At 38.0% G+C, this 23,494-nt stretch overlaps 2 protein-coding genes across 3 annotated transcripts in view; one reads left to right on the forward strand and one right to left on the reverse strand.

Annotated features, from left to right (window-relative positions):
* LOC121410686 (zinc finger protein 330 homolog) overlaps nucleotides 1–23,494 on the reverse strand; it is a 42,931-nt gene that overhangs the window by 13,482 nt on the left and 5,955 nt on the right. For both annotated transcript variants that reach the window (XM_041602945.1, XM_041602937.1), the window contains exon 2: nucleotides 801–937. In XM_041602945.1, the coding sequence (XP_041458879.1) occupies nucleotides 801–920 (120 nt within the window). In that variant the 5' untranslated portion in view covers nucleotides 921–937. The remainder of the gene's footprint in view (nucleotides 1–800; nucleotides 938–23,494) is intronic.
* On the forward strand, nucleotides 11,767–16,206 carry LOC121410655 (uncharacterized protein K02A2.6-like). The gene has a single exon (XM_041602887.1). It carries the CDS (start codon nucleotides 13,052–13,054, stop codon nucleotides 15,215–15,217), a length of 2,166 nt encoding a protein of 721 aa, XP_041458821.1. The 5' UTR covers nucleotides 11,767–13,051; the 3' UTR covers nucleotides 15,218–16,206.

Genomic DNA, 23,494 nt, shown 5'->3' on the forward strand with positions numbered 1-23,494 from the left:
TTATGTTAGATTCTGTAAAAAGTCATTTTGAGATCGTTACCAAAACTGGAATTTATCTTTAAGAGAAATTATGGCAAATAACAAGGCATGAAAGTTAAGTGTATTGATTAATTCCAATGATATAAACTCTTCCAATGGGATGTTCATTTAAGGGGTACAATCCCAGCCACTACCCCCCCCCCCCCCCTCTCCTTTAAAGGTCAAGTCCATCTCCGTAAAATGTTGCTTTGAATAAATACAGAAAAATCAGACAATCATAATGCTGAACATTTCATCAAAATCAGATGTAAAATAAGTTAAGACATTTTAAAGTTTTACTTATTTTTCACAAAATAGTTATATGCACAATTTAGTCACATGCTGATGAGAGAATCGATGATGTCACTATTTATTTTGTTTTTTATAGTCAGAATTATAAAATATTCACATTTCTACAGATTTGACAATAAGGACCAACTTGACTGAACCATAAAATGTTAATCAATGGTAATTCAACATGTTCAGGAGAAATAAAACTTTGTTTCACAGGACAATGAGGAGAAAATTAGAATATTTCACATTTCATAAAACAAAATACAAAAGAAATAGTGAGTGATGTCATCAGTTGTCTCATTTGCATCCCGACTAGGATGTGCAAATAATTGTTTTGTGAATTAAGCAAAACTTCAAAATGTCATAACTTTCTTATTACGCATCCAATTTTGATGAAATCTTTAGTGTTATGCTTGTTGGATTTTTATCCTTTTATTCAAATCAACTTTTGTTGGGGTGGACTTGTCCGTTAATGGGTAATGTTTTACCATGAGATAGTTACAAGGCCATTCCACGACGCTCCTGGCTTCTATTCCAGACCTGATTCCCTTTTGACGAAGCTTCTGTCTCTCAGCCTTCTTACGAGCACCTGTCTTTTTCTTCGGCATCTTTACTTTATACCTAGCTGAAATTAATAAGAAATAAGTCTCTATTTGAACTTTACCATCCATCTTGAAAATTCTGGTGTGGATCAGGCATATCCCTTACATCAATAAACAAATATATAAATTTATCTAAGCAATATCATAAACCCTGATGGGTTAAGAAAGGGCAACAAGTTGAGCTCACTCTGAGAGTGCATCAGGCAAAAAATCATTCTTTTATTTTCGGGGACTACTTTTTATAACTTACAGTCTAAATCTGGAATATTTCATAAGCTTTTATTAGGATCGGCAATGAGTGCTATAAATAGTGCTAGAATTGTTTAAGTTTCCGTGGGTGGCCATGTAAAGCCAGCAAAGTGTAGCACACAATGCATACTGATGCCATATAGGCTTGCAATATGGATTTCAATGGATTTTCGCTAGCGAGCGGCGATGCTTACACACGAGTATAGGGGAGAGCTGGGTAAATAATGTCGCCTGTTAGTGTTTAGCTCACTGCTAAAGAATGGCATAATTTTGTTACTTTTGCTTTTCCGTCAAAATCATACCGAATAGCGCCAGTGTCGCATCGTGTTCGTCAGAGTTTACAGAATCTATCGCTACGTGTACAGTCAATGGAGTGCATGGTTTTGGAGCACCGAATTGCTGAATATCGATAATTTTTTTCATGTGTTTTATTGAATCAACATAATAAAAAAACAGAAAATACCAATGATTTTAACAATAACAATAACAAAAATAAAACTTGACATTAATACAATGCATACAAACAAGGCAAAAGCAATTTTGTGTCTCGCCCACTTATGAAAATAACTAGAAATATCATGATTTGTGAGGGCACGCAAGAGGATTATATCGAAACTTCATTGTGAAATGACTGGGATGGAATAACACTTGTCATAAGAGCCTTGCACGTAAACTTTAATGTTGACCTGAAAATGACCTTGACTTTACCATGTGACCTCCGACTGCAGCATAACATGCAGGTCGCCTAAGTACATCTACCATCAAAGTTTGGTTAAAAAACAACATACGGTTGCGGAGTTAGGTGTCATAAGAGAGTCTTGCATGTAAACTTTAACGTTGACCTGAAAATGACCTTTGACCTTACCATATGACCTCACACTGCAGCATAACATGCAGGTCCCCCAAGTTCATCTACCATCCAAGTTTCGTTGAAAAGAGACTTACAGTTGCGGAGTTAAGAGTCTTGCATGTAAACTTTACCGTTGACCTGAAAATGACCTTTGACCTTACCATGTGACATCCGACTGCAGCATAACATGCACGTCCCCTAAGTCCATCTACCATCCAAGTTTGGTTGAAGTGTCATACGGTTGCGGAGTTAGGTGTCATAAGAGAGTCTTGCATGTAAACTTTAACGTTGACCTGAAAATGACCTTTGACCTTACCATATGACCTCAGACTGCAGCATAACATGCAGGTCCCCCAAGTCCATCTACCATCCAAGTTTCGTTGAAAAGAGACTTACAGTTGCGGAGTTAAGAGTCTTGCATGTAAACTTTACCGTTGACCTGAAAATGACCTTTGACCTTACCATGTGACATCCGACTGCAGCATAACATGCATGTCCCCCAAGTCCATCTACCATCCAAATTTGGTTGAAAAGCGACTTACAGTTGTGGAGTTAGGTGTCATAAGAGAGTCTTGCATGTAAACTTTAACGTTGACCTGAAAATGACCTTTGACCATATCATGTGACCTCAGACTGCAGCATAACATGCACGTTCCCCAAGTCCATCCACCATCCAAGTTTGGTTGAAAAGTGACTTATGGTTGTGGAGTTATGTGTCATTACATGTTTGTGATGTATGGATGACGGACGGACGACATTTGAATCCCCAAGTCTCACCTTCACCTATGGTGGGCGAGACAAAAAGCAGCTTATATCCATGTAAAGATATACATACACAAATTAGAAACCTAATATGACAGTCATCTTGAACTCTTGTAAACTTCTCTATGCTAAAAACATAATATGACTTTGTTCTACTGACCATGACAAACACCAAGTTTAATGAACATGTATACTTTAAATTCCCATTTTCTTAGGGCATTCCTTTTTTACAATACTATATTCCAGGTTATTATTGTAGGCAGTGTAAGTATTGTAGCTTTCAAAAGACAATGATTTATTTTTTAATTTGCATGTATATCGTCTCGTGAGACTTTCTATCTCACGCAATTTAACCACCTTCTCCTTGAGTAAAATTGATTATTTTTATACCATAGGAAAGAGTAAATGTTTATACTCTTTTATGTTTTTATGTTCTTTTGAATGAAATATTTTGATAAACAAGTGAATTCTTAGCCTGAAAAGATGCCTCAAACAGAATTTTCTTCCTGTTTTCACTTGCAAATTGTACAAAATTTTGTGTTTTAGGCACAAACATAATTCATATCATCAGAAAGCCCAAACTCTATACTTTCTTACAATGTGACTCTTGATATGTGGCATCTTTCAGATGGGTCAGCAGCCAGCTTTTTCCATCAAGATGCAAGACGAGATTTCTGAAATTTCTGAGTAACATAAAAATCCAGATTTCTGATTGGCTGAATGTTTTCAAAACAACAGGCGAGGGTAATTTGAAGAGATTACCACATGGTGAGTGTGACCTTTGCAGAGGCCCAGTGTGGGGAACATTGGAATTTGCATGGGTGTGTAGTCTCTATGACCAATCAGAGCGCAGTATTCTTGATGTTCGAGCTGCTTAATGTACTTGGCCTATGAAAAGCTGGCTGCTGACCCATCTAAATACCTCTTCTTAAAAAAATATATCATATTAAAGTTTAGATCTTAAACTTTATCATAATCTAAAAATCACTTGGACTCGAACAGAAATTAAATGCAAAAATAACAACATTCGTTGCAAAGAAATAATTATTTTCTTTCATGTTTCAGATCAAAATTTTCACCGATATTATACAATCTTTTTAAAAATCCAAACACATGGCCTGAAAGAATTACTTTTCTTCTTTATAAAGATAACAGAAAACATGATATTTCGTCAATATTGAGAGAAGCAATGGCCGAATAAAAGAGGTGTTTTCGTCCACACCTAGCTCATTAACAATGCAAAAACCCTCTAGTCATGAAAATCACTTGGATAAAAGAAGCTACTTTTAGAAGGTTTGCCGATTGACTGTAGCCTGTAGGCAAGGCTCGACATTACCGGTGGCCCGGGGCCACCAAAAATTCATCTCGGGCAACCAGTATTGAAAAAATGTTAAGTTTTGGTGGCCCGAATCGGGCATCCAAGAATTTTCAAAGTAGCGCAATTTTTCTCCCGATTTTGCATGTGTTTATCAACTTTCTACAGTTCAAATTGCAAGCCAATTCGTCATGCGCCTTTTTTGTTAATCTACACACAAATACACACACACAAAGATTGCATAGTCATGACAGTACGTAGGCCTACCGCTAGCATACAGTAACTATTATTCAGCCGGCCGCGCCGGCTGTCTGGCTGAGCTTTGTGTGCATGAAACCACTGCAGCTAGCTAGCTGTGCACGAGCAGACTATTAAGACTCAGGGAGCTGCGATACGAAATGTAACTGCTAAGAAACCTTCCCCAGAACTCTGAAAATCTACGTCAAAGTCACATTTTACACCAATGAAATGCCCTTCTACAGTCCGTATTACTGAAACCTGATTATCTGCAAGCATTAAAAGGAGGAATTATGACCTCTCTTTTGACTCAAAAAGACCGATTTCCAAATGCATTAATACACATAAAACACATAGGTGAGTACATCAGAGTCCCATATGTGCATTTGTATGTATGTTGATATTTGGTTTATTTCGAAGCTGTGTCTCTTCTAGCCAAAAATAAATAGGCAGCTTCTTTCTTTCTTGTTTACAAATGACTTCTTCAACCACTCTTAAGGAAGTAAATACTTTGGGAAGGGATTTCATTGATATGAAATGTGAATTTTTCCATCATTTTGTCAAATATAGGGAAGGAATTTTCTCACTGTTTTTTTTTTTTGCCGTTTTCTCATTTTTTTTCTTTCATTTTTTACAGTGATTAAACCATTTATACCCCTTCCCATTGAATATGCCTGATTAAAGAACATGTTTCTACTGAATAATAATAATAATTTTCCCCATTTCTTGATAATTTTGTCTTATTCATCTTTCTTACATTTTCTTTTGTTTTTCTCAAATGTTTTTTTCCCGTTCTTTGATTTTTCTTTCTTCATTTTTTCTTTTGTTTTATTTCACTTATTCATTTTTTTTAATTTTTGATTTCTTTTTTCAGTATACTATTCTAAAAATGATTTTTGTTTATTTCCCCCTTTTACACATTGTTCTAATTCTGCAGCATATTTTTCTGTGATTTTCTCCTGCAATAATATGCTGGAAAAGAGAAAATAAACTGGATTTGGGGCCTGCATAATCTAGGTTTTATGATCAAAAAGGAAGAAAGGAAAAATAATTGTTTTGTAAATCTATCTGAGTTTGCTATATGCACTATTTATTTACATTTATACCATTATAAGTGTGTGTCGATACGGAGATTAAGAGTCCACAACCTGGGAACAATACAATTCTTTTATTCTCTTTCAATCATTTCATATTTACAATGATAGAACAATTTATACCTATATTACCACAAAATAAGCAAAGTAAAATAACAGCAAGCACGATTTACATACAAGATGTACAAAGAATAGTGGTACGTGTTAGTGACTGCAGAATATTTCAATTTGTTTTATTCATTTTAAATTAATGTTTTTCTTTATATTTTTCGGGCCACCAAACTTTACTAATGGGCCACCAAAAAAAATTATTTGAAGGTTTTGGTGGCCCGAACGGGCCACCACCAAAAAAAGTTAATGTGGAGCCTTGCTGTAGGACAACGAAAAAAATGAAAAGCATTACCTTAATATATTCTTTATTACTATTATTGTCAGACATTGCTCAAAACTTACCTCAAAATTTCCAAATAGTGAAAAATAAGGCTAAAATATTTCATAAAATATTTCATAAAATGTGCCTGGAAATGCAGCATTTTTGACCACCCCCATACAATTTTTGCCTTAGTTTTGGGTGGAAAAAAAAATGTCCTTGAATCTTGATTCTTGTTGGTGTTGTTAACTTGTTTCGGAAAGAGTTCCCTAGCACCCCCATCAAAGATTATTGAGGTTCAGGTTCATTCACTTCAGATTTTTCTATCATTTTTTTCCACACTTGCTTACCTTAGTAGGGACTGAAACTCACCTCGTTTATCTGCAGTCAAGACCTCTTCCCGCTATGCAAGCACCGATACAGGAAGAGGTATTTTAACGATTATCAGGCGATACAAATGTACATGTAGTATGACTAGTCTAGACTCACAGACCCTTTACTGACTAAATAAACTGATGTCTATGGACAATTACATGCAATAGATCCTGCTTGAAATTTGATGGAATAAAGCCATATATTGGTATGTAGGAATAGTTCCATATGCACCCCCACCAAAAATAACAGAAGATTGAGATTTCAGGTTAGTTCACTTCAGATTTTTCTATCATTTTTTCCACTCTTGCTTACCTTTAAAGGAAACCAAAACCCAAGAAGAGAAGTAATCTTATTGGAAAGAGTAAAATGAGAGGAACAATTTAAAAAAAGTTTCATCAAAATCGGTTATGAAATAAGCAAGTTGTGGGAGTTTGAAAACTCTTGTTGTACTTTCTACGGGCATCCTCAAATTGGCAAACGTGCTTCAAAATGGCTGATTTTGTGGACAACTCTCCATTTGTTTTGTACACCTATTTTCAGATTTCCCCCTTTATTTTACATATTTCACATTATCTCCTCCTGACCTTGACATATATAGTGTGGATTATATTTTCCCATGACATATGTTGTGCTCAGAAGGAGGCAAGATGCAATTTGAAAGATTATGAGGAAAATCTGAAAATTTGTGTACAAAACAAATGGAGAGTTGTCCACAAAATCAGCCATTTTGAAGCACGTTTGCCAATTTGAGGATCCACATTGTAAGTACAACAAGACTTTTTGATTGTCCATATCTTGCTTATTTCATAACCGATTTTGATGAAACTTTTTTTAATTGTTACTCTTATTTTACTCTTTCCAATAAGATTGCTTCTCTTCTTGGGTTTTGGTTTCCTTTAATAGTTGGGACTCGAAATCACCTCATTTTATCTGCAGTCAAGACCTCTTCCCCCTATGCTAACGAGAAGCGCTGATATCGGAAGGGGTATTTTAACGATTATCAGCCAGTTTGACCAGTCTAGACTCACAGACCCTTTACTGACTAAATAAACCGATGTCTATGGACAATTTACACGCACTAGCTCCTGCTAGAAATTTGACGGAATAAAGAAAAAGCCATATTTTATTTTTGGTTTGTATTTCCACTCCCCCATCATATACAATGTATGTTAGGGCTAGATACATTATTCTAATCCTTCTCCATGTTTTTCTTTTCAATTTCAGTGGGGGGTGCACATGGAGCTCTTGCCCTTGTTTTTTTTTTTCTTCTTTGGCAATGCAAGTCTTCAGTACATGAGATGGTCTCCAATCAGGGTGACCAGATTTCACAAAATTAAATATGGGAAAATCAACAAAAAGATCAACAAAGAAGGCTATAGGGTCATTCCATGCCAATTCACCCAATGAAAGTGCAGTTTTGCACCTGACCCTCCCGGAATTCGTTGTAAATTGGTACACATAAAATTCACCATGGCCCACGCACAAAACCCAAAAAAATTGGTCGAATCGGTCCGTCGGTTCTCGCGCTATGGCCCGCCCTTTTCTCCTTGTTTTGACAAAAATGGGCGTGACCTTCAACTTTCAATGGCCATTGCGTCGTAACGTGTTGACCAATTTTCACGAAACTGGTACCAATCAAAAGGAAATTCAGACAAGAATCCAAAACATGCATCAAATATTGTATTGGAGCGATTTACAAGGTCATGGCCCTTGAACTTTACTTTGACCTTGAATTTGATGCCCGGACAAATGATTTTTAACTTGATTTTCGTGTATGTTAATTATTTATATGATATTGACAAAATATGTTAAAACCAATATTTTATTTCTTCACCTTTTAAAACTCTTCCAAAGATACCATGAAATTTCACTCTAGTCCCACATACTGATATTCATGTTAGTAAAGTGTTCACCAGTTACATGATTTCTTCCAATCTTAAGTCACAGTATGCAAACACACGATAAGAAATTAAGCTCATCAGTTCACAAATGAAACATTAAACATTTATGCTCATGAATAGGTATCTGTTTATGCATTTTGATGTTCAGCAATATATATCATATATATATATTATGGGAGCATTAAATAAGCATATACTCAACAATTTGATGATAAAAGTAAACACTTTACTAACAAGAATATACATATATATATATGATATATATTGCTGAACATCAAAAAAGAAAGAAAAAAAGGAGGAAAGAAAGAAGGAAAGAAAGAAAAATGTTTCCTTCATTCTTTGAACGAGAGAAAGAAACAAACAAAGCATACGTAGGAACGTCCTTAGGACCATTCTTCCGAGATAGGAAGATTGGCGACAAATCAGCGCTTTCCGTTTCACGAAGGCAATTTTGTCTTCCAAGTCCATGACATCGTTTGATATTGATAGTATCAGAGAAATATTTAGTCTCCATCGTCACCTGAACCTTTTATTCGGAATGACGACTTTTCATAAAATCCTATATTTCAATAAAATTAGATCAAATAATGTTTATTTATTACTGATTGTAGAATTGATGTATGGAGCTTACCTTATGAGATAAAAAAGAAAAAAAAACTTTAAAGATTCACAAACATAACTGGATAAAATTGAAATTTTCATTATTTCCCTTATTTAAAACAGTGTCCTTTTAGAGACACCTTTCATTGATATTTCAATGAACAAGCCTTGTCCGACATAAAAATTAATTTAACTAAGTTGAATTAAGAAGGGAGTGAGTTTCCATAAATATGGGTTCCACACATAATATAAAGTATTTATCAGTTGTTAAAACAAATAGCATGTCACAAAAATCTTCTGCCTTCTCGATATTTTGCTTTGAAAGTCTATGAAATTAGCCACCTGTCAGAGCCCGCGAGACGAGTGTACAGAAAAATCACTCTGAGTGTGACGTCACCGGAGGGAATTTAGTGTAAGAGGTGCCTGGGTGTAATACAGAAATGCTATGCAGAGAGAGAAAGATGATTTTACAATTTTTTTTCAAAGCAACTCAAATCAAACAAGTAGGAATCATATGTACAAATCTTTACTTTACCTGTATAAAGAACAGTATGAATAACTATCATGAACTCTTAAATCATGATGAAAGATTGAAAACAGTGAGTTATTGAATGATATTTTCACTATTTCTCATTTATTTTGTCACGATGTTCCATCAAGTGAGTAGCTGGAAAGTAATTCCGGCGGCTAGCTCAGCTCTGCGCGCGCTGCATGCCTATATATGATACACACAACACCCAGGCACATGAGTGTACTGCACTGTAGTGGGGTAGTGGTCTGGTATGTCGACCCCCAGACCATCCCCATATATATCTCTATGGTCGAACCGCAGTTCATGACCATGCAGCAATCCCCTGACGTCTTTTTCTTCTTTCCTTTTGTCTTTGACTCCATTTTTATATCCTGTAGATCATTTCCACTCGTGGCTCATTCCACAGAACAATCTTAAATCAACTTACTATTCTTCTCGGCCTTCCGAGTTGTTTTCTACATGTATATTTAATTACGCTAGAGGTCACCGTCACACATACAAATGCAATTCGCAAGTGAGTTGAAGACAGCATGAAAGGTATGCGGTCCGGCAGCTCGACAGCTAGCTAGCTGCGCCGGAGCGGGTGGCCGGTCCGCACAAAGCAATTCCGCAACCAACTGTGTTTTTTGCAAAAGCCGCGTCACACGCGGATAAATATATCATGATAACACGTCTGCTACGTTATCGACTGGTGAGAAGATCTTGGTCAAATTTCATATTATTCGCCTTGAAATTATTCCTTTAGGGTCTATGGTATCATTATGAGGGAATTTACATATTTGGAATAATAGTATGGCCATAAATATAATTTTAATCATTTCCTTTTTGCAAGTTCTCCGGCTCGCAGATATAACTTCAACTGCAGTTTATTCAATTGTTTCGCCACGGACACAGTCCGGAACGAAAACAAGGCATTAAAATCGTCTAAAATTGCTACAAAGAAGAACAGTTTTAACAATGTAGGGACATATTATTGACAATATGTCTTATGACAATTATTACTTCCTTTCAACATCGTTCACATAAAATCAATAGCGATAAAATGAAGTTTTGACACAAAAGTAAATATGACGGCGTACGTGCATAGTACACAAAACAGCACTGCCTTATTTGTTTACTACGATACCCCCGGTGACGTCACAGTCAAAGAACGCCCGTCTCGGTAGGCATTGCAGGAGCAAACTCGGGGAAAATGAGTAGGGATAAATCGTTCAAATTCACTATTTTGAAAAAAGAAAATGGGGGGTCGAATCACCTCTTAGTTTTTGGTGGGTTGTAAGGTTGCTATTAATGTAAATATCTCAATATTTTGAATCGTCTTCTTAATTCAACTTTAACTAAGTAATTTCGACATTTAATTGAGTTCAATATTCTGTAGTTTTATAGCATTATATATAATGATAATTTTGCAAATTATTCGTTAATATGTTATTTGTTGAGGTAAAATAGGGTTTGAATGGAGTATTAAACAAAATCAACAGTGTCTGATTTTAAGAGACTATAAAGGAAAATATGAGAGGCTGCGCATGAAAAATCTAATTTATTTATTTTGTCAGATATAATGCAAGAAATACACATGTGAGTGTTTAGAGTACCTCAGTTGCATGATGAGTAACTGAAGACAAGGAAAATATGAATATTGCTGCAAACATGTCCAAGTGGATTAAGCCATGCTTTGCAATAAGAACTAAAACATAGAAAAAGCAGTGTGAATCAATCCGTATTGGAAAATATACTATTTACAGAAATAGTACTAAAATTGACAATGATCATAAACGTTAATCATATTAAAGTCGATCACTTAGTTTATGAAAGTTTATATACGAATATAAGGTTAAGAATATAAAAACTCTGTATGTTAAACATCTAAAAGGAGTAGAGACTACATTATTGGATTAGCTTTAACATGGGGGCTACCCTTAGATTAAAATGCACCTCTTCGTATGGACTTTCCATAATCTTTTCTTTAATGAACTTATCTTCATTTGTAATGATTGTGATGGATTCGTAAGCTATATGCCTAATCTTGAATTCTATTAGCTATTTTGTTAGTGCAGGTTTTATTGTTTTGTTTCCGCTTCACAACTCAAGTTAGCACAAATCTAACAATTAATGGCGATGTTTACGCCGCCATCTTGTTTTCCATTGTTCTTCGCCAATGTTATAGAGCGTGCGTCGCGTAACGTTGGTGAAGAACAATAGGATATTAGGAAACAAGAATAGATGGCGGCGTCACTTGTTGACTGCAACCACCCTGCCTGTGGGGAATCTACAGGTAGGACTATGGTATGCCAATGCTGTATATAGCACACACTTTAAAAAATCATTAAAACATCACTTTTGTGACCAAAATTACTAATTTCCATACAGTTGCAATTTATTTTTCATTAGTAACTTGGGAATAATTTTTGTATTCACCAGAGCGCTCAAAAACTTGAATTTTGGGCATATTTTGTGTACGCCCTCTATTGGTGGAAAACTAATACGGCAAAAAAATTATCATTTTTCACTCTCTATTTTCAATTAAGAAAAAAATAATTCAAAGAATTAGATTTACGTAACAGCCAGGTTATATGATGAATAACTGTCGTTTCTGGGGATTTATTCAACAATTTCTGACATTTTACTGTAATCCCCATTCACCGACGGTAAAGTGTCCGTGTGGGCTCCCATTTGTTATAACACCAGCACTTTTGTCCGACCAGAGTCCAAAGTTTGGGGTTATATAACACTTTGAGGTTACAATCTAAGGATATGTAAACTACAAATTAAAAACATTTAATTATTCAATTTTAAAATACTTTAAACGATATAGATGAAAATGCATGAAAATTATACTTTACCTATGTTTAGTTGGGAAATGCACAGCTAATCGATCCAAATTAAGGCAGCCAAACTATGAAATATTTACAAACGAACGGAGAGGGCGTCAACAATATACGAATGTGATATCGATATTGCATTCCACCAGCACACCTACAAGGCAATAATACGATACGATACACTCACGAAGACAAACGATAATTGTGGTGATAACTGATAAAGGTCTGCAAGCGTAGACTATACTTTGTTATTACACGTGACTACTTGCATGGAGAGAGTTATGGCTGCTGTCAAGATGACGCAGTAGTGATCATCGTTGTTGCATCTCAACTAATAAATGTCTGTTGTATATACATTTAAAGAACTGCCTACTGGACTTTTGATTTATATAGCCTAAGTTCTAACCATGGTGTCAGATCCTGCATTATTATGCTGAGTAACCCACCAAGCTTTGAGATGGAGGAATCATTGAAATCAGGCCAGTTCATTCCATTTTCTCCCTAACCCCCGTGAGGAGAGAGATGGTGAAAGACAAAGAGCTTATTGTATTCATGTGTATCAGTGAATGACCATTGCTATATGTGTGATGTTATGTCCATAGAAGTTGGCTATGTCGTTGTCTGGATTTGGAGTGCATGAATGTGCCTGGCCAAATTACAGTATGACGGACAGTTAGCGTGACGTTTATGGGACATGAACATTCTATCTCAGTGAGAGTAGTAACAATTGAGCAAACATAATTGTTGGAAAGATACAAATACTTGCTAATTATTATACTGTTCATGAGTATATGCACAAGTGATATTGGTATGTTAAAGTTACTAAACTAAAAAGTAAGACAAAGTTACTAACATTAACGATACACAGAAACAAAGACAACAACAGACAAAATGACAAATCTAAGTCAACCTCCTCCACTTGACTTAAAGGGAAATATTTCCGAGAATTGGAAAAGATTCAAACAAAAATTCACTCTATACACTGTTGCCTCAGGAATGACAGAAAAAAGATGACAAGTCACAAACATCAATGCTTCTACACGTAATTGGTGATGCTGCCTTGGAATTGTATAATACATTTGTATTTGCCGAGGATGAGAGCATGAAGCTTGAGAAAGTGTTGGACAAATTTGAGGAATATTGCATGCCAAAACGTAATCTAACGTATGAGAGACATAGATTTTTCACAAGATCACAATTAGAGCATGAGAGTGTTGATCAGTATGCAACTGAATTGCGAAGTCGTGCACAGTCGTGTGAGTTTTCTTCGTTGAAAGAGAGTCTTATACGGGACAGAATTATCTGTGGTATCTTAGATGATGGTCTAAGAGAGCATTTGTTGAGGCTAGATGATCTCACATTGGATAAAACGTTGCAAGTTTGTCGGGTTGCTGAACAAACTCGAACGCAGGCCCAAGCGTTGAGTTCCTCCGGAGAAAATGCCTCAATTCCGGTTGATTCTCTCGGCAAGAATAAGAAATCTTCTGGTAAAAAGTCAAACCAAACAAGACAAACAAAACCTCAAGATCGTACTAACAATAACACATGTACAAGATGTGGTCATAGACATACCAAAGAAAAATGTCCTGCACAAGGTAAAACATGTAAAAAGTGCGGTAAGCAAAATCATTTTGCTAAGTGTTGTCGTACCCCAGTAGCAAAAGTCAATGAATTGCAACACTTAAAGGTAGATTCAGATGGTTTCATGATTTGTTCAGTTGATTCACAGGAACATGAATCAAAGGAAGAGTGGAAAGTCAATTTGAGGGTCAATAATGAGCTAGTTGAGTTCAAGATAGATACTGGAGCTCAAGCTAACACTCTCCCTGAAACAATCTACCACAAATTGAAACCGAAACCAAAACTACAAAAAGCCAAAGTGAAGTTAACAGGTTACTATGAGACTAACATTCCAGTAAAAGGTCGTTGTTATGTCCAAATGGAGTACAAAGGAATTAAACACAGTGTTCAATGTTTCATCATTCCTGGAAATCGTCAACCATTGCTAGGTCTCAGGACGAGTGAAGAGTTGTATCTAGTAAAACGCGTCTATCATGTTGATAAACAAACAGAGATAAAAACAGGCAAAACTGTAGTGCAAGATTATGACAATGTATTTGTAGGATTAGGATGTCTTCCAGGCAAACATCACATTACATTGAAAGACAATGCACAACCAGTTCAACATGCATGTCGCAAAGTTCCATTTCCACTTCAAAAGAAACTAAAAGAGGAACTAGATAAGATGGAAAATATGAATGTAATCAAACAGGTTGATGAACCGACAGATTGGGTGTCTTCTCTTGTTGTAGTCAAGAAAAAGAATGGTCAACTCAGAGTCTGTCTTGATCCGCGTGATCTTAATCGTGCAATCAAAAGAGAACACTATAAATTGCCTTCTAGAGCTGAAATAACCTCTCAGTTTGCTGGAGCCAAGTATTTCAGTAAATTAGATGCATCAAGTGGTTTTTGGCAAATCCAACTAGATGAAGATAGTTCCAAGCTTTGTACATTTATCACTCCGTACGGAAGATATAGATTCTGGAGACTACCTTTTGGTATTTGCAGTGCTCCTGAAGTATTTCACAAGATAATACATAACTTGTTCGTAGATATACCTGGTGTCAATACCATGATGGATGACATAGTGGTATGGGGAAGCACTCAAGAAGAGCATGACGATCGTCTGAGAAAAGTTCTAGACATCGCACAAAAATCAAACCTGAAACTCAATCGAGACAAGTGTGAGTTCAATGTGAACCAGATGACTTTCATTGGTGACTTGATCAGCCAAGATGGAGTCAGACCAGATCCTAAAAAGGTGGCTGCCATCAGAAACATGGCAAGACCAACCTGTAAACAGGACATACAAAGGTTCTTGGGGATGATAAACTACCAAGCAAAATTCATTCCAAACCTATCAACAAGGTCAGCATCTCTACGTATTTTGCTTGACAAGAAAGTAGAGTGGATGTGGGAAAATGAACAAGAAAAAGCATGGTGCGAGTTGAAAGAAGCTCTAATGAGTCAACCAGTGCTTCATTTCTATGAAAGCACAAAACCCACAAAGATATCAGCTGACGCTTCAAAAAATGGACTAGGAGCAGTTCTCCTACAGCAACATGAACAAAATTGGCATCCAATAGCTTACGCATCAAGAGCTATGACTGATGCAGAAACACGTACGCTCAGATAGAAAAAGAACTCTTAGCTATCACTTACGGATGTGAAAAATTTCATCAATATATCTATGGTCAAAAGATAGAAGTTGAAACAGATCACAAGCCACTTATCCCATTGTTTGTTAAGTCATTGGCAGATTGTCCTTTACGCATTCAAAGATTACTAATCAGAGTACAGAGATATGATCTCAACGTATCATATACACCTGGAAAGTACATGTTCACTGCCGATACACTGTCACGAGCAGTAGATCCAAAAGCAGAATTGAATGTTGAAACTGAAGAAGATATCAGAGTCTATGTAGATATGATAGTAAAAGCATTGCCAGTAACATCAAACAAAAGACAAGAAATTGTTGAAGAGACCAAAAAAGATGTAGAGCTTCAAGAGTTGCTAGCCACCATCAGAAATGGTTGGCCAGAAAGTAAGCAACAATGTCCAGCTAGAATAAAACAGTACTGGAACATTCGAAGTGAACTCTCTGAAGCAGATGGAATCTTATTCAAAGGTTCTAAAATAGTAATTCCAACTTCCATGAGACGATACATACTAAACCAAGTACACGAAGGTCACTTAGGCATTGAGAAATGTAAGAAACGTACTGCTAGGGAAGTAATCTATTGGCCAAGAATCAATGCAGACATCACTGAAATGGTCCAAAATTGTACTTCATGCCTAATGTACAAACCAAAACAACAGGCTGAAAGCCTAAATCCACATGCCGTGCCTAATCGTCCTTGGGAAAAAATTGCAGTAGATCTATTCACTTTGAACAAAAGAGAATATATGGTCGTCGTTGACTACTACTCTCAATTCATTGAAGTATGTACTTTGACTTCAACTACAAGCAAGGCCGTGATTAATCACATGAAAGCAATATTTGCTCGTCATGGCACACCATGTGAACTGATGTCGGATAATGGTCCTCAATTTGCAAGCCAAGAATTCAAAAGCTTTGCAAAAGAATGGGATTTTCACCATACCACATCGAGTCCACATTATCCACAATCAAATGGCCTCGCAGAAAATGCTGTAAAGATTGTCAAAAATCTCATACTGAAGTCACAACACAGTGGACAAGATATCCACAGAGCTTTAAAGTCTATCGAAGTTCACCAATAGCATGCGGAAAATCTCCAGCAGAACTTCTGTACAATCGTCAGATCAGGTCAAACCTTCCCATGCTTGACACTTTGCTCAATAACCAACAGATTGATACTAAATCTGTGAGGGGAAGAAAGGATGAGCAGAAGGTGAAACAAAAAGAGCGATTCGATAAACATGCTCAAGACTTGCCAGAGCTAAAACCTGGAGATCATGTGATACTCCAAGACATGAAAACTAATACCTGGTCACAACATGGTATCATAAAGTCTGTCAATAATCATAACAGATCATACCAAATTGAAACAGCTGCAGGCGAGATTGTCAGATCTTGGGACTGAAATTCCCAGTCTGGTAATAGATTTGGTTCTGTTTGAAATGAACGTAGTTACCACTTGCAATAATCACACAATCATTCAATATCTATATGTAACATAAATTTAATTCAGAGCAACCAGCTCTATAAATGTACATATAGTTAAAGAAATTGAATAATCAGAATTAAATCATGAATCACATGCATATCAACATAACATCAAACTGTATTCAGCAGTTAACATCAGCATGAATTAACCTATACTGAATATGTTGCAATATGTATCTAATGAGAGTGATTTATTTATATTTAATCAAGGCCTAATAATTTGGCATCCAAACGTGACAATATTTTTGGTTATTAATTCCACCAATTAAGTTTCATCAAAAGAGAGTTTATACTTGGATGAATACCTACACTGGACCGTAGTATATCGAATCTGTTTATAATTTAAATAGTTCAGAATAAGGACCCCTTCGACATCGTCAATGACTATCGTTGGTCCGATGAATATAGTCGTCTAAGAGCGAACTGCGGTGGCTTCGACGACGCGAAGTAAAGCGAGCGAACTCTCGACGAAAAGCCAGTCCAGATTCGCGGACGAAATGATGAGGGCTGAGAGCCACAGTACAAAGATTGCTACGATGAATCACAAGTCACGAACTCTGAGTTCAAGGATGAAGTACGAGCCCAGCTCGTCCCTAAAGAGAGTAAATAAATAACCATCTCCTAATAGACAAGGTCCAGTAATAACACTATAAATGTTCACAAGTCAGTTAAGATATACTAGCTTGAATTCACTGAGCTACTTACGGAAAATAATGTAAAAACAAACTACGGTATCTTTTATCCCTAAATAGCAAAAGGAAATCTCTCTTCTCATAGAAGTATAACTTCTCAGTTCAATGAATATTTACATCAACTATATCATATACAACATCAATACACTGATCCTGGCTATTACTCTTGTTCAGTTCACAAGCCATATATCACATAACTATCAGTTTAAAATATATGGGAATCGTCATTGTCATTGAGCGTATAAACCAACAATTCTTCCATAATAAAATGTCTCAAATAACATTTAATTACTTCATCTTTATATCATTACTTCATGTTGAGTTGGTTTCTCCTTGGTTTGATTTCACAAAGTTTTCATTTATGAAATATGATTTACTATACAATACAACAAAGCATTTAATATTCTTTGCACTTTAGTGTTCAATACTCCAACATTAATCATAAGCAAAATAATTACTGAATTTCTGTTTTCTTTGAAAACACTAAGTTTTGCTTTTAATTACAATAATTAATTATACCAATAGAATAGTGAACTTACAGTTCTTTGGAACAGTCGTGCCTGGTGAGATGAGGGCAGATGTGGTGGCTTTACCTGGCCTGTGCTGCCTGGATCCAGCCTGCCAACGATGGGGATTAAGACTCCGCTGTGCCTGCACTACACAGCCTGCAACATACACCCAAAGTAATGGCCTACGAGAACCACACCCTCACACTCCGAGTTAAGACCAAATGTGGAAGGGTCTTCCTCTCCCGAGAATCAAACGATTTCTGATTTGCTTTTACTCAAACACCACTCCATCATGACTCTCACAAAGACAAAGTCATTAACATTCTCAATATTCCTCTGCTTTACTCTTCCACGCTGAACATATCCAATTAAAACTACTTAACTATCCAAGCTTTAATTTCACCTATTCAAAACTCCCATCTCAAACATTCTCAACAATCTTTTCCTCTCATACATAAAAACAAACATCTATAGAATTTTAGAGCCCCATTGAACTTAACTAAATATATCAAGTTAAATGACCCAATGCTCATGACCTAAGATTGTCAAGTCAAAGTAAAATTCTAATCCTTACACCTCAGCGGGTTTGATCACTTACTTAAAGATACAGTTGATTGACTCTGGGACTTTGACAAGAGTCAACCACCCAAATTCCTTTTATTATATACAAGCTGAATGGTTACTAGGGGTTAACACTAAATAGACTTACAGTCACATTGTGACATATCTCCCCTTCCTTCAAGAAATTTCTATAATTTTTGGAGTGAGTTTCTCCGAACCTGGAAGGAAAATCAAACAATTAATATATATATATACAAATATAAATGTATTTACAAGAAAACCAAAAACACTCATCCTGGTTTCTGCTTCATGTAGAATCATTATCCGGTATCCTACTTAGGTAGTCTGCACCGACGTTCTCTACACTTTTGATCGCTGTGATGGTGAACCGGAACGGCTGTAGTAGCAGAGCCCATCTCAGGATCCTTGCGTTTGCCACCTTCGACTTGGCAATACATTTCAGAGGTTGGTGATCCGTTTCTAGGTGGAAGTGCTTGCCATAGAGATACGGTTCAAACTTCAGAACTCCCCATACAACCGCTAAGCACTCACGTTCCATGACTGAGTAGCCTTGCTCTCTTGGAAGTAGCTTCTTGCTGGCATAGGCGATCGGAAACTTCTTACCTTCTGTTTCCTGAAGCAAGATTGCCCCGAGGCCATTATCTGAAGCATCGGTCCTCAAGATGAAAGGGTGATCTAGGTCTGGAAGATGGAGGATGGGTTCTCTAGCGAGCTTCGTCTTCAAGGTATTGAAGGCTGCCTCTTCTGCATCTCCCCATTTCACGAGAAGTGGTTCCCCCTTCTTCGTTCGATCAGTCAAGGGTACTGCTATGGCTGCAAAATTCGGAATGAATCGCCTGTAATAACCTACAAGACCTAGAAAGGATCGAAGTTGCTTTTTGGTCTTCGGTCTTTGAGCTTCTTGCACTGCTTCGACTTTGTCTTGCACTGGCCGAAGCTCTCCTTGACCTACTCGATGACCAAGAAATTCGATACTTACACATCCGATTGTACACTTCGTTGGTCTGGCCGTCAAGTTGGCCTTCTTCAGTCTCTCGAATACCTCCCGGAGGGTATCCAAATGTTCCTCAAAACTTACCGTGTGAATCAAAATATCATCAATGAAGTTGTCTACATACTTCAATCCACGGAGTAGATCTCTCATAATCCGACTAAAACTTGCTGGAGCGTTAACTAGCCCAAAAGGCATGCTTCGAAATTGGTACAAACCTTCTGGTGTCACAAATGCCGTCAACTCCTTGGCTTCTTCTGTTAGGGGTACCTGCCAATAACCTTTGGTTAAATCAATTTTAGTGAAATACTTGGCCCTAGACAATTTAGCAAATATCTCTTCCTGATCGGGAATTGGTTCTGCATCAGTTATGGTGACTTGGTTTAATTTGCGATAATCACAACAAAACCTAATAGACCCATCTTTCTTTTTTACCATAACAACAGGGGATGCGTAAGGGGAATTGGACGGTTCCACTATCCCTAAATCCATCATCTTTTGAACCTCTTCGTTCACCTTACCTCGCAGAGCATGTGGCAATGGATACGGCTTACTCTTAATGGGCTCCTTAGTGACAAGTTTAATGTCGTGCTTACCTAGGTTTGTCGATCCCGGCATATCTGTCAAGACTTCTTCATACTCATGTAAAAGAGAGTTGACTTTCTCTTGCTGGTCATCATCCAGTTGTGGACTGATTTGCACATCATTGAGTGATTCTGTAGGGTTAAGATTAGGGAGATGAAGAATGTCTTTTCTTACCGAAGGGTCCACATCTTCACTCTCTCCTTCACAATCCTGGGATACGTCCTCGTCCACTACAGAGACACAAACAACATCAAACACTCCCGCACTTACCTCTTCTCTCCTGTAATATTTCTTCAGAAGGTTTGCGTGAAATGTCTTCGTCTTCCCGTCCAAATCGATTTTGTAGTCGAGAGGTCCTACCTTCTGCACCACCTTGAAAGGTCCTTTCCAGTGCATCAACAACTTGTTGTTGTCGCTTGGAAGTAGAAGAAGAACTTCGTCGTCGACTTCAAATTTTCGCTCCTTGGCTTTCTTGTTGTACTGTCTTCTGTATGTCTCTGCTTAGCAATCATTCAATAACTGACTCTTAATGGGCTCCTTAGTGACAAGTTTAATGTCGTGCTTACCTAGGTTTGTCGATCCCGGCATATCTGTCAAGACTTCTTCATACTCATGTAAAAGAGAGTTGACTTTCTCTTGCTGGTCATCATCCAGTTGTGGACTGATTTGCACATCGTTGAGTGATTCTGTAGGGTTAAGATTAGGGAGATGAAGAATGTCTTTTCTTACCGAAGGGTCCACATCTTCACTCTCTCCTTCACAATCCTGGGATACGTCCTCGTCCACTACAGAGACACAAACAACATCAAACACTCCCGCACTTACCTCTTCTCTCCTGTAATATTTCTTCAGAAGGTTTGCGTGAAATGTCTTCGTCTTCCCGTCCAAATCGATTTTGTAGTCGAGAGGTCCTACCTTCTGCACCACCTTGAAAGGTCCTTTCCAGTGCATCAACAACTTGTTGTTGTCGCTTGGAAGTAGAAGAAGAACTTCGTCGTCGACTTCAAATTTTCGCTCCTTGGCTTTCTTGTTGTACTGTCTTCTGTATGTCTCTGCTGATTTGCTGAGATTCTGCTGGGCAAGTTGACACGTCGACTCCAGTCTCTCCTTCAGATCCAGTACGTATTGGTAAGTAGTCTTGGTATCTGGCTCGTCAACCTCACCCGTCCAGAGCTCTTGAAGAATAGCAAGAGGGCCTCGAACTGCTCTCCCATACAGGAGTTCAAAGGGTGAGAAGCCTGTGCTCTCCTGCACTGAATCTCTGTAAGCAAACAAGAGGGGGTTAAGATACCTTTCCCAATCCTTGGGTCTTTCTTCACACATTTTGCGGAGCATGGACTTCAAGGTACCATTGAAGCGTTCAACTAGCCCATTGCAAGCAGGATGATAGGGTGTAGTAGTCATCTGCCGGATGGAGAGTAGACGACTCACTTCCTTCATCAGCTCTGATGTGAATTGGCTGCCACGGTCTATCAACACCTCTCGTGGTATCCCTACCCTGGAGTAGATGTCCATCAGTGCCTCCGCAACCGTCTGTGCGTCAATACGGCGAAGCGCTACTGCTTCTGGGTAACGAGTAGCATAATCTACAACAGTTAGTATGAATCGGTTACCTTTACTACTAGCCGGCTCTATCGGTCCAACCAAGTCCATCGCCACACGTCTGAAAGGTTCATCGATGAGAGGGGTTGATCCCAGAGGTACCTTCGTGACCTTTCCCTTCGGCGAAGTACGTTGACATGGCCCACATGACCGACAATACCGGACTACATCTGCATGCATACCTGGCCAGAAGAAATGCATCAAGATCTTTTCACAGGTCTTCTTATTCCCTAGATGACCACCTAGAATCGACTCATGAGCCAGTTTTAAGACTTGATTTCTGAACTTGGTGGGCACGACAACTTGTAACAGAACATCTGACCCTGGGGTTGCATCCATGTATTCCCTATAGAGTACATCCTTCTTAAAGAAAAAGCAAGATGAATTTCCACCCTTACTTATCTTCTTTTCTCCTTTCTCAGCGGCTTTCCTAGAGGCATCCAACGAGCTGTCTTCCTTCTGGGCCTGGATGAGATTATCCACTGACACAATGTCTTCTAGTGGCTTGGGTACAGGAAGAGGAGGCCTTGTCCGTCCCGCCTGCCGCTTCTGCCCTCTTGTCTCCACTGCACTGCCTTGATGATCTCCTGGCGTCCAGTCTCCGTCTGGATCAGCTGGTTGCCTCGCTCCAGGAATATTACCTAATACAAGATCATAAACAGGGGTTGGTACACATAGAGCTTCTACCTTACCCTTGAAGTATGGAGTATCTATGTCGATTTTGGCACGTCGGAAGTTTCTCAGCGTCCGGTCGACGAGCAAACACGTCAGCCTATCTCCAAAGAACTGCTCTTCACGCACCAACTCATATCGGACGATGACTGTTGTGCAACCACTGTCGCGAAGAACATCCACGGGCTTCCCATTCACCAATCCATCGACGACTGGCATCTCCACTTCTGATCCACTCGCCACTGCCGATAGTACCGGTAGAGTGTCACCAGATGCCAACTTCACTCCGCTTCCATCTTCTGTGAGATTCTCCTGCACGATTAGACTCAAACTCTTGTGGTTGAAGTGTCCGGCCATCTCTCTAGTGTCGGTAGGTCCTGCTGCAGCATCATCTCCAGCTGGTGTGTCTTCTGCTGACCTGCCTGCGACAACACTGGCTCCCATCTCTCGACGACCTTTCTTGTTTGGACAATTAAAAGAGATATGTCCAAATTTATTACAATTGAAACACTTCTTGTCATCAAATTTGGACTTACCTGGTTTTTCAACCTTAGTGTGATTAATTGCATTGTTATTACTCTTATTCACATTAGGATTTCCATTTTTAGAACTGGACTGATGGGCTTTATTCATTCTCCTTATTCTCATATCTGCATGGGCTTCATTGAATTGATCAGCTAGATTTAGAACTTCCGACAGATTACAGGGGTGACGTTCCTTAATGAACATCAATAATTCTTTTCCACATGAATTATATACTTGCTCCTGGATGAGCAAACTCTTCAGACCTTCCATATTGTCATCATAAGAGCTTAGCTCAATCCAATGATTGAGATACTTCTCAATCCTGCAAGCGTACTGCACATAGGTCTCACCATTATTGGGTTTAGCGTACCTGAACTTAGTCCTATACCCTTCTTCTGTAAGATCATACCCTTTAAGAAGTGAGGATTTTACTGTTTCATACTCTTGAGCCTGGGACACTGTAAGTCTTGAAATTATATCAAGAGCCTTACCTGACATCAACGCACACAATGCAGGTGCCCATACTGACCTATCCCAACCCACAATTATGGCGTGTTTCTCAAATCTAGACAAATAACTATCTAAGTCATCCTTTCCTTCTTGA

This window comes from Lytechinus variegatus, chromosome 1 (genome assembly GCF_018143015.1).
Source record: "Lytechinus variegatus isolate NC3 chromosome 1, Lvar_3.0, whole genome shotgun sequence".
In the NCBI taxonomy this organism is placed as follows: Eukaryota; Metazoa; Echinodermata; class Echinoidea; order Temnopleuroida; family Toxopneustidae; genus Lytechinus; species Lytechinus variegatus.